The 15,657-nt window shown below is 37.2% G+C and overlaps 1 protein-coding gene across 1 annotated transcript; it reads left to right on the top strand.

The window, feature by feature from the left end:
* The first annotated feature begins 3,336 nt into the window (after positions 1-3,336).
* Positions 3,337-15,017, top strand: LOC123653894 (dnaJ homolog subfamily C member 16). The gene is made up of 14 exons (XM_045589871.1): positions 3,337-3,512; positions 4,212-4,388; positions 4,946-5,032; positions 5,571-5,851; positions 6,889-7,069; positions 7,927-8,128; positions 9,374-9,578; positions 10,017-10,258; positions 10,594-10,766; positions 11,259-11,396; positions 11,471-11,572; positions 12,148-12,349; positions 14,257-14,386; positions 14,671-15,017. The coding sequence occupies exons 1-14, from the start codon at positions 3,337-3,339 to the stop codon at positions 14,769-14,771; spliced, it is 2,397 nt and encodes a 798-aa protein (XP_045445827.1). The 3' UTR covers positions 14,772-15,017.
* Positions 15,018-15,657: the final 640 nt, after the last annotated feature.

Consider the following 15,657-nt stretch of genomic DNA (forward strand, 5'->3'; position numbering starts at 1 on the left):
GAACTTTCAAAATCTTATAGAATATTATATATTTTGTCCGTTGTAGGGTTTTTCGGTGATACGCACTTGTTATGATTTTTAACCGACTTCCAAAAAACGTGATCTCAATTTGATTATATTTTTTTATGTAGGTATGATAATTCGGAACTTTTGACTGGTTGGACAGATTTTAATAACTTTTTTTTAAATTCAAAGTGAGTAAAGTTCAAAGGTGGTGCGTGTCATGTGTTTCCATCACATGACAAGCATCACCTTTGAATTTACTACTATTCGAATTAATTCAGATTTTTATTCTGTCCAACAAGTACTTTTCGAGTAATACCTAATAATGGGTATTTACTTAACTGTTTTTTCGTCGACCTTTGTATTATATCGCATTACTTTTCAGTGGGTATACCGATTTTGATGATTCTTGTTTTAATCGAAAGTTGATACTTGTTTTTTAGTACCATTTTATGTCAACATTTTATCTGATTACAACTTTTTGAATAATCTTTGATGACGCGTATTTACTAGACTATTTTTCGTCTTCCTACGTCGTTTTACTTGTCGATGTAATTGAAGTCAGTTTTTTTTAAACGAATTGAGAATCTCCTTTTTTGGAAGTCGGTTGAAAAGCCTGTATCTCTTTTCGTAATAAACTCAAAATCTATTGAACAGATTTTCATACAGTTGTCACCAATAAACAGAAGTATAGTTTTAACTGATGATTAATTATTAAAAATGTCGAAATAAATCAAGCTACTTGGGAGCTTTCGAAAATTCTGCATAATCCTTTTGAGATATGGCTGAAACTCTTTTATATGTCAAAATTTTCCAAAATAACATATCTTTTAAAATTTAATAGGTAGCAATTAAAGACACCCAAATATAAAGATTATTTCTCTTCCCTAGTCTTCCAACTATAGCTATTTGCCTAGTGTAATTCATTAATCTTTAATGTGTAATATACTGTAAAGCACAAATAAAAAAGGGCACAGGTCACGAAGAGGATGTTATATTATTTTGTAAAAAAAAAATGTGCTAAACCATCAATTACTTCATATCCTTATTTTAAAACTTAAAAGAGAATAGTTTATTTTTACGAAAAAATTAAAAATGTTTACAGCCATAATGGACAATAATAAAGGATGAAGATATTACAATTTGTATCTACTTTGCATAAGCCTAAATAGTGAATAAAAAATAACTTAATACTTGAAGAATATTTTATTATTTACTAGCATCTCTCTCTTTTAGAAATGATGTGGAATTTTAAGCTGAGAATGATTTATAACTAATAGTTTTAAGAATATAGGGTCTCTAAAAAAAAAATATACCTATTCTTAAGCATCGTGATACTCTAGTATCTGAAGTGTACAACTGATATCATAAAGTTGTTTTAGCCAAAAAACAAATATCTTAAATGAAAAGGGAAATTTAACAAAATAGAGTTGTACCACATATACACAAAGTTTGTGTTGCATGGGTAACTAGGGAGGTAAGTACCACGCATACGGAATTTAAGGAGACTGTAGAAGTCTAAGCTGATGATGAGATTTAGCAGTACTCTGATTCATACTAAATGTACTACTACATGTTCCATTCAAATTTCATCACCAATAACCTTAGTATTATTGTAATTTCTTTATAACAGTTACATATACATTGAACGCTGATAAATATTGTATTTATTTTTTAAGATAATATATTTTTTATTATTATTACCCGATATGGTTTAGTATGTTGTAGCTCTCTACCTCTTTACTCTACTCTGCTATATTAAAGAAATACTATACATCTATGGTTTTCTAAATAATCATCAAATTTCAAAACGGATCTTACTAGACTATGTGTTTTCTAATAATATGACAATATATGACAAATATAATATTACATTTTGCATAATAAAAGTTATTTTTGCAAACGTAGCGACAGTAAAATAGGTATAATAACATAATGCATATCATGCTAATAATCGTAATTATTGGTGTTATGAAATAATATAAGAAAAAAAATTAGCATAAAAATGTTAGCACAAAAGAAGTTTTTAATGGCATTTAACTACTTGAATTATAACTAATCTATTAGCTTAATTATTTATTTAACAAATAAAATAATTAAATAAAAAGTAGTACCTTTCTTATTTAACGTGTTCTATAAAAATAAAAAATATACTAGAACACTTTTAAGTCACTTTTGAAATAAATTAATAACTTGATAATTCATAGAATTATTATTTTAATTTAATTTACTAAACTAAAGAGAAACAACCACTACTTGCAAACACGAACTACAATTGACGAATTGAGTGAAAATGAAAACCCCGATAACTACAACACAACAGACCTTCCGTGTTGTACTGGCACTGACGTCTGACAGTGGCAGTTACCAGTATATAAGTGTATAATCTATGGTGGCAGTTACAATTTTTGTTAAGTACTATACCGCCCCCGCCCATAAGTAAGAACTAAAAATTTATTTTTACAATAACTTTATAACCATTATAACATGTCATATTCTGTGCTCACAATAACATCAAATATTTATCTAAAGAATAATTCACACAAAGCCAATAACTCGGCCGATTAGTGAATAATTTAATTTCCAAAATATCAAAATATTTCGCACCATGATAATAAAACAGAGAAATTTATTACAACATAAAATTAATATATAAGTCGAAGACGAACTCAAGTTAAAACCTCAATTTATGTTATCGTTATACTTATTAAGTTATTACTTTTGGTTGTACATTCTAAATTAATAAACTCGACAAAATGTACTTATTATTATAATTTCAATAATTTTGGCGAGTTTAATATATCCAAAAAAGTTTTACAGAAGAAAAAAAATAGACATATTTTATATAGGAAATTTATAACATAACAATATAACATAACATACACTTTATTGTACACCAAAACAGAATGTCCCGAATTATCGAAGTAACAAAAAACAAAAATATAAATAAATAAATATAAATATCTTATAACATTTTTACCTACCTCCTCTGCTTATATTGGCTTATGTTATAACAACAGTTCTTTTTTTTCTTATCATCAGAGAATCAGATTCAGAGATCATTAGGTATTTATTGTTTTGTCAAGTATTATGTTGTTATTGTATTATCTGTGGTTGTCACTGAACAGTTTTCAGTTTTCCCAAAATTTTCACGAATTTTCAACCATCTCGTTCTATTTTAGGACGAATGAGTGATAACGAATTTCTTCAAATTATCCGCTAATTCATATTAGTAATGTATTTTGTCATACAATAAACTATGTCGGTTTGAATATAGTTCTATGAATAGCACGGAGGTTCGAGTACGGGGTTAAGTTGATAGCGCTCAATAATATGCTATGGGAATGCAAAAGTTGGAAGGGACGATGGATGAGTGTGCTTTTAATGGTGATAGTGCTTCCGATACTAGCGGCACAAAAGATCGGTGACCCCTACAAGATTCTCGGTATCCACAGAAGGGCCACTCTCCCTGAGATACGAAAAGCCTATAGGCAATTAGCTAAAGAATGGTAAGTATTATTATTCTATTATATTGAGACGGATACTTGGATCTTATTTGATTACTCAAAAGGTGTATTAATTTTGTGTCAATTCCGTTAAGAAATAAAGGAAATTTTTAACAAGAAACACGAGAATGAGTTACTGATATTGATCAATTAACAGTATGTTGGGTTTCTGTTTTATACTTTCCAGACTATCTTTAAATGTATTTTTGTCACTTAACTATACAAAAAAAAATCTTTTTCATATATGTATATATATTAAAAGCTGTGTAATCTTTTTAGTACCAGAATACTACACAACAGGTTACCAATTCAGTTCATTTTTGAAGTTTTAGTTTGTGTGAACTTGGGGAGGCCTATGTCCAGCAGTAGATTGCAATAGGTTGAACTGACTGATTTAAGTTAACAAAATTTTTAAAACTAAACTAAGATTAATAAGTCAAATGTATGTATATACCAGCTTAATTTATTATTTATTTGGGGGTGCGTGAGAATATGGTGTTGAGTCCCTCGTCCGCCATTGAAAAGGGAGGATCCTCCGATCAGACGGTGTTGTGTCTGGTGGGCTACCGCCCCGACGGTTGTTGCCGGGTTCTTGTATATATACTCAATCACTTTGATAACTTTAATAGGGCAATGTAGGCTATGTCCGTTTTCTCTAGTTGTACATGTCGCGTGATAGATGTCGCTACATTTATATTTTAGGCATCCAGATAAAAATGAAGATCCAAATGCTGAGACCCGTTTTGTGGAGATAAAACAAGCTTACGAGCTGCTCTCGGACACAGAGAGAAGGCAAGCATATGACCTGTATGGAATCACTAATGAAGATGATCACATGTACAAACAGAGGCATGATTACAGCCAATATGCTAGATTTAGGTATATAATTTTTTTTTTTTAAATAAATATTATCATATTTTAAATTCTGATAATTAGGAAAGCACATAGTTATTGGTAATAGACATATACTTCTCATAGCCATTTATTTGATCACGGTAGGGAATATATCTATATAGCCAACATGCAGTGCAACTGAGCAGGGTGATGGATTAAGTTTTGACCCATTACATGAAGAAAGAGGAATTTGCCCAGCTGTTGGATGTTACAGTCTGAATCAAATAAAGTCAATAAAAATTAAATAGAATTTATATATTGCATCTTACATGGGATTAATTACTTTGTAGGTAACTAATTTCCTCAAACAAAATAAAATAAAAAAATTAATAAATTCTTGTTTATTAAGGAACTTAGGAACTATAAATGTATTTTCTAAAAGAAATATTCATAATAGATATATATATATATCTATATGACAATATATTGTAGCCCTGCAAACTCCTTGTTGTTTGTAGCCTGAGTAGGGTAGGAATAAGGTGTCAATGCCAAGATGTACATGGGGTCATATAAACTCGTTAATAAGGTTATTTGTGTTACAGCAATGATCCTTTCGAATATTTCGGTACTCACTTCAGGACACAGGATCAAGATATCACACTTTTTCACAAATTGTCTATCACGGCAAGGTAAGTTTGTCTAGTTATATTGATATTTGAACAAAGTTATATCGAAATATCGAATGTGAACATACACAGAAGAAAAAAATATATTTGGTTTAACGTTTACATAATACAATACTGTTTTATGCAACATGTTACTAATTTTGTGTTAAAACTGCCTGAGTAACTGCAGAGTTTCTTGCCAATTCTTCTCTGCAGAATCTACATTCCGAATCGGTGGTAGCTTCACTTTTACAAAAATAATAATTTATTTTTAAAGCTTTAATTTGTAAAATGACGATTCGAAAGTGCTCTTGGAGCCCATTTGAATAAAGCTGTTTTTGATTTTGATTTTGTTTATGTAAAAGTAATATTTACCATGTTCACTTTTGACAATTAAAAATTCCCGATTGCTGCATGGTTAGTTTGCACTTACCTTCAGATTTAAAATTACCATAAATTAATATGATAAATTTTCCATTTTTATTTATACGTCAAAATAAGAATTTAACACAGTAATAGTATAAGTTGACGAATCTAAAATGATATTTTATTTTAATTGCAGACATTTTGAAAACAATATACTAGAGAAGAGTGTACACACGCCAGCGTTAGTACTATTCTACTCGGACTGGTGTTTCGACTGTGTTCGATCAGCGACAGCATGGAGGCGACTCGTTGAAGCCCTACAGCCATTAGGAGTAACGTTAGCAACGGTCCACGTCGGACATGAAGCTAACTTGGCTAGACGGATAGGAGTCCACGGCGTCCCTTGCTTAACATTGATACTTGATAAGCAAGTGTACATATATAAGGAAAGTTTGAACTCTTTGCCGAAGATATTAGGTAAGCATGTCTTTAAAAAATGAATGCTAAATTTAATTATTTTATTTGAAAAATTATTTCCTTTGAGCATTACAATTTTTTTTATTTGTTCATTTTTAGTCGAGTATAAAACAATAAGTGGTGTTTACATATTAATATAAAAAAAGTAAAAAATAAATACTACTAGGTAAACAGACTAATTGTTCAGGCACAAAATCTATATATTAATACGTGAAGCAAAATTTTGTACCCCTTTTTACGAAAACTGCGCGATGGAGGAGTATGAAATTTCGCACACGTATACTTTATATAGAGAAGGAGTGAAGAAAGCTGATATATTTTTTTAAATTATATTAAACATAAAAAAATATGTTTAATCAATAAAAAACATTACACACACTACCATGTATTTAACACACACACGTATATATACTGTTTTGTTTATTGTTATAGAAGTATAGTCTCTGACAACAGAACCTTAATAATGTTCATACTTATAATGTAAATTAATTATGGTCGAATTTCGACCACTGGGTCGCCTAGATAAATTAAATCTGAACTAATATATCCTATACTAGGCCTAAGTGTTTTCTCAAAGCAGTTGCTCTCTTAGCAATTATAAACCATTTGAACGTCTTTTATTGTTACATTAACTCTACCCCCCCTCTCTTCCCGTGGGTGTCGTAAGAGGCGACTAAGGGATAACACAGTTCCGCTACCACCTTGGAACTTCAAAAGCCGACCGGTGGCGGGATAACCATCCAACTGCGGGCTTTGAAACACCCAGGCCGAAGACGGGCAGCAGCGTCTTCGGTGCGACAAAGCCAGCCCTGCGGTCACCAACCCGCCTGCCCAGCGTGGTGACTATGGGCAAAACACATGAGTTCACGTTATTTTTGGCGTAAACTCGTGGAGGCCTATGTCCAGCAGTGGACTATATAGGCTGTAATGATAACTCTACCCATAATCTATAAAAAGAATATATTATTGTTATTGCAACAAATAATTGAAGTCAAAGTGTGTGAACAGCTCAATGGAGTATGGTTCATGTTCAACAGATTTCATTCGCTGGAAATTCCCATACAAGCAAATCAGTCACCTGACAGATCGGAATGTAGACGCATTTGTAAGTGACTTTGAAGACAACAAGGTGAAGGCGCTTATATTCGAGGAACGGCAGGTCATTCGTCTTCGATATCTGATCACAGCATTCCATTATAGAGATCGTGTGTCGTTCGCGTGAGTTCATAAATAAATAAATAATTAATAAATATCTATAACATACACACACGTCTGTTCCTATGGTAAGCTAGTTAATGCTTGTGTGGTAGTAGGTAACAGCCGGCTTCTATAGCTACTTGTTTTTTCGATAAATACACAGAAATATTACTTATATATAAACTAGCTGTGCCCCGCGGTTTCACCCGCATTAATTTGAAAAAAAAAATAGCCTATAGCCTTCCTCGATAAATGGGCTATCTAACACTGAAAGAATTTTTCAAATCGGACTAGTAGTTCCTGTGATTACCGCGTTCATGCAAACAAACAAAAAAACTCTTCAGCTTTATAATATTAGTATATATAAAAACATTTATATTTACTTACTATATTTAGCTACTGGTCTCCTACAACTATAAATTATAACAACTATAAATATAATGAAACTATATTAACTTCTTAATAATGGGGGTAAAATAGACCCCGAGTTTTATATAGTACATAATAAAATATAATCGACATATACGGGGTTCTCGTTTTAGGTGACGATTTGGTGCTTTTGTAGCCTATTTGAATAAAGATTTTGATTTTGAGGTAACAGCCGACTGATATAGCTTACTTTAGTTGATAACGTAGGAAATAATATGTGTTATCAATTGGGGGGGAAATCGAACCCTATAAATCATCCTCAGAGCAAAAAGCAGGTTCACTAAACGGCTCCAACAGGATAGTTGAAATCTTTGAATAACTCTTGAAAAGTTACCAAGTTAGTCCACTAAACTAGCAAGGCTTTTGTTGTTTCTTGTCTTAAAAAAATATTCGTGTGGTAATTATTTGAAGTACAGTAAAATATAATTTTTTCTACAATTTCTTTCCAGTTTCGTAGATATATCTGCTCAAAACACTCAGAAGATTGCAGCTCGGTATAAGATCCAGCGGAGTATGGACACTATGGTGTTGTTAAAAGAGGACAGTGTGGAACCAGCCGCAACTGTCAGTACCACGGAGATACCCTCACAAACACTCCGTCAGCTGATTGAGGCCAACCAAATGCTGACACTACCTAGATTGTCTTCACAGGTGAACTATGAATACTTTATAATTTATTGGTTTACCACCTACATTGTCTTCAAAGGTGACGTAATGAACGTATAAAACCATTATGGTTATTTGCTCTTTTTTTAAACCACAATAAATACTTATATATATCGGGGTTTACCAGAGCCCAGGTCTATTTTGACCTCTGTTACCCTATATGTATACCCTATATTTAGAAAGCGTGATCTTACATTTTTATATACACTATCTAAAATCAAACTAATGTAATTTTGTTAAATATTGTTTTTTTTTTATATAAATTTTTGTTACTGACAATTATCAATAGTTGTATAACTTCAATCTTTTATTCGATTTTGTTAAAAATTACCCAAGAATAGGGCGCAAAATCTGGAACAGCTTGTCTGGGAAAGTACAACCTTAAATAAGATCACCGCTTTATAACACGGTTCTTATACTGTACTCGTCTTCTACTGCTCTTTGGTTGACACTAGTTCTAAGACCCGGTCAATTTTTGAGAACCGAAATTTCCCCCCTTCTTTCGGTTCCGGGATTTCCGGGTTCTGAATGCTAGTTGATACGTCCGTTTATTAGAAATACCGTTACAATACTGCTGTGTCGGCGGCACACTCAAGTACCAGTAGGCGTTGAGTGAGCTGCTCTAGAGCGTGCTGGACTCTTGCGTTTGGACTTATTACCGAGTGCTCAAGATCCGCCTATCTTAGAACCGTTCCGGTTTAGTGGTGCGAGTAGTCGCTTGAAAACACCGATGATTTGCAGGTTCGAATCCCACTCGGGATGGATATTTGTATTTGTATAAATATTCCTTATTGGGTCGTCGTCGTAGCACGTCAAGCCATCGGTCCCGGTTGATACCATAAATGCCTGATAGCGATCGCCACTCACACAGGGATAACACAGTTCCACTACCACCTCGGAACTTAAAAAGCCGACCGGTGGCGGGATAACCATCCAACTGCTGGCTTTGAAATACACAGGCCGAAGACGGGCAGCAGCGTCTTCGGTGCGACAAAGCCAGTACTGCGGTCACCGACCCGCCTGCCCAGCGTGGTGACTATGGGCAAAACACATGAGTTCACGTTATTTTTGGCGTAAACTTGTGGAGGCCTATGTCCAGCAGTGGACTGTATAGGCTGTAATGATGATCGCCTCTCAAAGTAGGGAATGCCCGATGCCCAGCAGTGGGGTGATAGGGGCATGCGTGCCCGCTCAAGAGCCGGAGCCGTACTGACGGCGGTGACTGCGCAGAGCGTGCTGGACAGCGTGTGCCCGGTGGAGTGGCGCGCGGCGCGGCGGCGGCTGTGCTGCGTGCTGATCGCGCGCGCGGGCCGCCACGCGCCGGCGCTGGCCGCGCTGCGCCCGCTGGCCCGCCGCGCGCCCGAGCGCCTCAAGTACGCCTACGTCTACGAGCACGCCCAGCCCGACTTCGTGCACGCGCTCGCCAACGGCTCCGGTACTTTTTTTTTATATTTACGACATCCACCGACTCTAAGTTGCCAATGCCATTTTATTACATAAAGTATTTGTTACTATACGGCGTGCGTTATTTTTTTTTTTTTTACAATAAATTTACTTCAGACCAGCAGTTCTAAAGCCGTATAAAATTTCTAACTTGGCTCCGGTACGTTCACAGTACTGAAAGGTCCTGCTCAAAATCTGGGCCAGCCCACTGGCAAGTACCTTACAGAATATAACGGTTAAATAATACTGTTACAAGTATTGTTGTGTTCTTATGGTGAGTAAGGTGGCCAGAGCTCCTGGGGAGCGTCGGGGGTAGGAGTAAGCTTCTAGTGTTGCTGACGTCTATAAGCTACGATAATTGCTTATCACCAGGTAGGCCGTACACTTGTTTATTGACCAACTCGTATAATAAAAATAAATGTAATTCCAGGTGTGGACGTATCGACCGTGGAACACCGCATCGTGGTAATCTGGAGACGAGAAGCGACCAGAGTCCAGTATGAATGGCTGAACGAGACCTGGCCCACTTGCAGCTCTTGCACAGAGCTAGGGGAGGAGGGGGGTGATGTACGGTACCATGAGAGGCTCAACGAGACGAAGAGAGCACTGGAGCAGCTTGTGAAGAGGCTGCTCAAACCGACAGAGGTTGTGGCTTATGAGACTCGAGTTAAGGTGAGACTAAATTGTTTATTCTTTATTTATTTGTTTTTACTTTGCATAAATTGTTTAGAATTTATAAGTTGATTTGTTTACTTGTTTAGAAGTGTATTAAAAAAAAACATATTTATAATTCAGTTAATATATAAGCAACTAATTAATGTATGCAAAACAAAGAATTTAAAATTATAATAATAATTGTTTGTTCTCAAACAAAACGTTATGAGGTTCCATTAAAAAAAAAGAAAAATATAATCAAATTGAGAACCTCCATTTTTTTGAAGTCGGTTAAAATAATCGCTATATAATTTATATGCATTTTATCTTTTAAATTGAATGTGATTCTTAAGGAGTTGGTGGACGAGGCTGTGAAGGGCCCGCTGTGGCGCGCCGTGTGGCGACTGTGCGAGTGGGTGGAGCGCGCGCTGGCGGCCCTGCGGACACAGCACGCGCTCTCCGCGCTCTCCGTGCTCGCCACCGTGGCGCTGGTGCTGGCCGCCGGCTACTTCATGGCCTACCTCATGTGAGTATGTGTGCGTGCGTGCGTGCGTGAGTGCGTGTGCGTGTGTGCGTGTGTGTGCTTGCGTGCGTGCGTGTATGTGCTTGCGTGCGTACGTGCTTGTGAGGGCGTGCGTGAGTGCCTGCGTGTGTGGGCGTGCGTGTATGTGCGTACGTGGGTGTGCGTGCGGGTATGTGCGAGCGTGTGCGTCAGTGTTCGTGCGTGCGTGCGTGCGTGAGCGTCAGTGTTCGTGCGTGCTTTTGTGTGCGACAGTGCGTGCGTGTGTGCGCCCGTGCGTGCGTGCTTGCGTGCTTGCGTGCGGGCGTGGGTGCGTGCGTGCGTGCGTGCGTGCGTGCGTGCGTGCGTGCGTGCGTGCGTGCGTGCGTGCGTACGTGCGTGCGTGCGTGCGTGCGTGCGTACGTGCGTGCTTTAACTACCAAAATTATGTGTACTGTAAAAGAATTAAAAGTTTATTTTAGAACTTAATAAAGAATTCATTAAATAAATTTTTGACAGACGTGTGGAAGAAGAATCAGTGCAACGTCAGAAAGAGGAAAGACGGCGACAAAACGGTACCAAAAGGAACAATAATGAGCAGCAATCAGAAATGAGACTTCATGAACTACGAGCTGAAAAATATAACGGATTAGTTAGGTTAGTTGTACTTATCATGAAAACATTAAATGTCTGTAAATACAGGAAAGTATCAAATGTTTTTATTTTTTCAGGCTACTTAAGCCCGGTTGTCGAACTATCGTCCTCTTGGTTGACACGCAGAGTCGCGAGCAGTTGCTGTCAAAGTTTCACAAGATTGTGTGGCCTTATCGAAAGTAAGTCTAAAAATAAATTTACATTTAACTTACAAGTTTATAATAGAAACAAAAACCATGTATATACCATTTGACTTTGATTTTCAAATGACCATAATAATATCGACGGTATTCATCTTTACTAATTAATGTGTATAAAATGGGCTATTTTACTGTACTAGAACAATGACCACCTCACTCACCCTAAGAACTCAACGCAACATTACTTGAGAGCAGTAGGTATTAGCTGTTGATCTTCTGTAAGGTCGAGGTACTTGTCCAGATGGACTGCTTCAAATTTTGATCTGGATGCTATCTATGCCTTATTTATTTATATATTTAATCGGGCAGATAAATGTAGTCGCGTACCTATATCTATATCTCTGTTCATACCTATGTCTGTAGCGACACCTATCGCGCAACATACGTACTAAGAACCGAGGTAACCTATATCGCGATATTTAATACAAGAACCCGACAACTACCGTCGGGGGGCAGTAGTGTCTGGTCGGAGGATCCTCCCTTCCCAGCGGTGGTTAAGGAAGCTTGCACCCCTCCATACCCCTGTAACGAAGGCGATGTTCCGTGGACCCCAGGAACAAGACGCTGGTGTTCGCGTACCTGTGCGTGGAGCGCAACGTGGAGTGGTTCCGGCGCGTGCTGCAGCTGTCGCTGGGCGGCGGCGAGCTGCGCGTGAACGCGCGCAACTGCGTGGGCACGGTGCTGGCGCTCAACCCGCACCGCAAGTACTTCTGCATCTACCACGCCAAGCACCCCGAGTGCGCCAAGCCGCACAAGGTAATACCGACTACCTGACTATCCTTTTCATTTTAAACCCCCCACCGAGCGCCCCGAGTGCGCCAAGCCGCACAAGGTACCGCCCACTACCTGACTATCCTTATCATTTTAAACCCCCCACCGAGCGCCCCGAGTGCGCCAAGCCGCACAAGGTACCGCCCACTACCTGGCTATCCTTTTCATATGTACGATTTTATTTTTGTGTTACCCACACATTAGGAATTCATATCAAAAATTGTCCGCTCCAGCGGGGATCGAACCTCCGTCTCCCGACTGACCGTGTCGGCGCTCTAGCCAATTAAGCTATGGAACGATGTACCCGCTAGATCGAAATTTTTGATATGATGATTTTTATTTTTCGATTTAAGCGAACCGTGGCGCCTTATCAATGGTACCACCATCGTGGCCTTTTCATTTTAACCCCCCCCCCCTCCCCCCACCGAGCGCCCCGAGTGCGCCAAGCCACACAAGGTTATACTAACTATCCATAAATATCATAACTATATAGATGTATGTGTAAGTATGTGTGTATGGCTGCGTGCATGTATGAGCGTCGACGCTAAAAGAACGGTGTTATAATTTGACGCAAATGTCTGTCTGTGCCATCTTAACTCTCAACCGAATCGACGAAGCGAATCCTTCCAATCCCTCGAACCTTTGCAACGGTTTTTAGTGATTTAGCAAAATTCAAACCAACTGTTGGAAGAGTATCAGCTCTTTTGAATTCAAAATGTACAGCAGGCACAACAATACTGCGTAGGGGTATCTAAAAAAAAGATTAAATGTTTATTATTGCTCAATTCAGCCTGCAACATTCATGAACACAAGGCTACTGTTTCTAGACTATTTCTCCATGCGCGCTGCGTCACAGCGGATTGACGGTTTCTTTACTACGAGTAACGATCGCTATCAGATATCTATGGTAACGAACGGGACCGACTGCTTAACGTGCTCTACGAAGCACGATGGAAAAACCCACAGGGATATAAAAGACCGGGTGTGCTTTAAAACACACGACTTAAATAAAACATCTTTAGTTGCCCCTTCAGTAATATAAGAAACGTAACTCACTCTTTCTATCTTCACTAACTTATATCTCCTTCTCAATTCCCGTTCGCCACGCTCGATCACACTGTTCGTAACGCTCATGCATTCACTTGCTTACTCCCTAAGCGTGCGTAAAGTTTTGCTTCAGTAATGCTTATCTTGAGCGCGACTCTAACCCGCAACCGCTATAGCACGGACGCGGAGCACGAAGAATTTCGTACAATGACCTTTTTGCCTACTGCCAGTGGTTCTCAAAATTTTTATATAAAGTAGGTATGAAGCTTTAAAAAATCGGAAGAGTTTAGAATTTGGGATGTCTTAGAACTCGTTTTTTGCACACTACACTAAATACTACTACGCTGTATGTCCGTGGATCGGTCTAGTCACAGAATAAAATATTTTTCTTTAATCATAGAAAAGAACTTTATAAATATATATTACTATGTGTACAATTTGGTGTCTATAGTTTGTATATGCAAAAAAATCTTAGATCTGTTGCTGTGTAAAAAATACACCAATAAACACACATTCGCATTTAATATAATTATTGTTAACTTTTGAGTTAAATTAAAAATAAAAAATGATGAATCTTGTGACTTCAAATTTGGTAAAAATAAAAGTAAAAAGGTTGACAATCTGTGAATACGGCTGTCACTACACCTGTGTGAGCGCAACGGCAATATGTTTATACGCGAGCGACAAAGACAAAAGATGAGGGGTCAGTGTACGAAATTCTTCGTGCTCCGCGTCCGTGCTATAGTATTTAGACACCTAAAAGCATCAATACATCAGAGCGGTTGTTTTACTTACACTCACCAGCTAACCCACCTGCACCGACTTAAATGAGGTTTACTTTGCAGCGTATGAGTCGTATGACGGTGTCTTTGGGAGGCCGAGCCGAAGACCCCGAGGCGGGTGCTTTCATCGGCTTCACCACCGACCCCGACTCCTCGGATGACGAGCGCTACGACCCCCCACTACTGTTGCAAGGTAAACAACATACTGTCCTTCTGGCCACATCTAGTCTCGTGGGTTACCTATATTGCCAAAAAGTATACAAATGTTTATTTCTGTAAAAGCTTTCGGATACTTTTTAAATCTGCAAAAAACTTCATAGGGTAAAATGCGGATGTCGTGAGAAGAGATGGGTCCAACTTTTAAAAAATATATAAACAGAATGGCACATTTCCTTAGACCCCCTCCCCTTAATTGCATATGTATTGTATGGATACTTACCCTACGTTCACTTATTTAAAAAAAAAAAATAATTTCAGAGAACCTTTTGGACGGTTTAGAGAATTGGTTAGATCGACTGTTCGAAGGCAGTACCCACCGATACTACGTGAACTACTGGCCGGACATGACAACCAAGTGAATATGTACACTAGAACACCTCGTTTAACTCCGAGGCCGGCTTTATGTTTTGTTGGAACCCTGTTGGACGTTACGTTTTAACGGAGGTACGTTCAGCGTTTTCTATCTGTAAGCGAAATATACTGCCCAGATTATTATAAGATTTCTTCGACCACTTATAGGATATGGCGTTTTGACGTTCATTCGTATATTAGTCTTAATATTATTATGTATAGTATTTATTTAAAATTAAATTGTTGTTACTAAATCATCAAATATTTATTTGCGACAAAGCGACAACCTGTAAGAACGACTTCGATAAGAATTTTATATTTTGAATTGTATACCCTCTCCCAACCCACCAAGTAAAAAATATCAAATATGGACGTAAAGTCAAGTTTCATTCAAATTCATTTAGTAGTTTTCGCGTGATGTACGGTCAAGATACAAACAGACAAGAATGAAAACAAGATAATAAAATGTTCACAATATCTTCCAGTGTACAGAGTTGGAGCTGTTACGGTTTGATTTATGTAGTAAATATAATAATTAATATTTAATGAAATTTTAGTTACCTATAATACATATTTATGTAATGCTAGCTGACCCCTCGAAATTAGTACTGGCATATTTTTAATTATTGTTTGTTTTTTCTTTAATATAAACCTGGCAGTAACGAAATATCCAATTTAGTAGTCGTTCGGAGTTATGCAAGTAAATTTTATTTATATAAATATAAAATTAATACAAAATGAATGTCAAAACTATAAGTAATGGTGCCTGTCATAGATAGTTGAATATAGTGTCACGGTAGAAGGCACAGTCTGATAGGTATAGTATAAATGTTTTATCACTATCTGCGGTATAAGTTAACATTTTTGGAGTTTCCTTCCTTCCTTAAGAAACGA

The sequence above is a fragment of the Melitaea cinxia genome, chromosome 5 (assembly GCF_905220565.1).
Source record: "Melitaea cinxia chromosome 5, ilMelCinx1.1, whole genome shotgun sequence".
NCBI lineage: Eukaryota > Metazoa > Arthropoda > Insecta > Lepidoptera > Nymphalidae > Melitaea > Melitaea cinxia.

Bases quoted from the DNA above. Each gene is read 5' to 3' on its own strand.
- LOC123653894 (XM_045589871.1), top strand. From the start codon at position 3,337: ATGCTATGGGAATGCAAAAGTTGGAAGGGACGATGGATGAGTGTGCTT. The intron at 8,129-9,373 runs GTGAACTATGAA...GTGACTGCGCAG, and splicing joins TACCTAGATTGTCTTCACAG to AGCGTGCTGGACAGCGTGTG. The intron at 11,397-11,470 runs GTTAGTTGTACT...TTATTTTTTCAG, and splicing joins AAATATAACGGATTAGTTAG to GCTACTTAAGCCCGGTTGTC.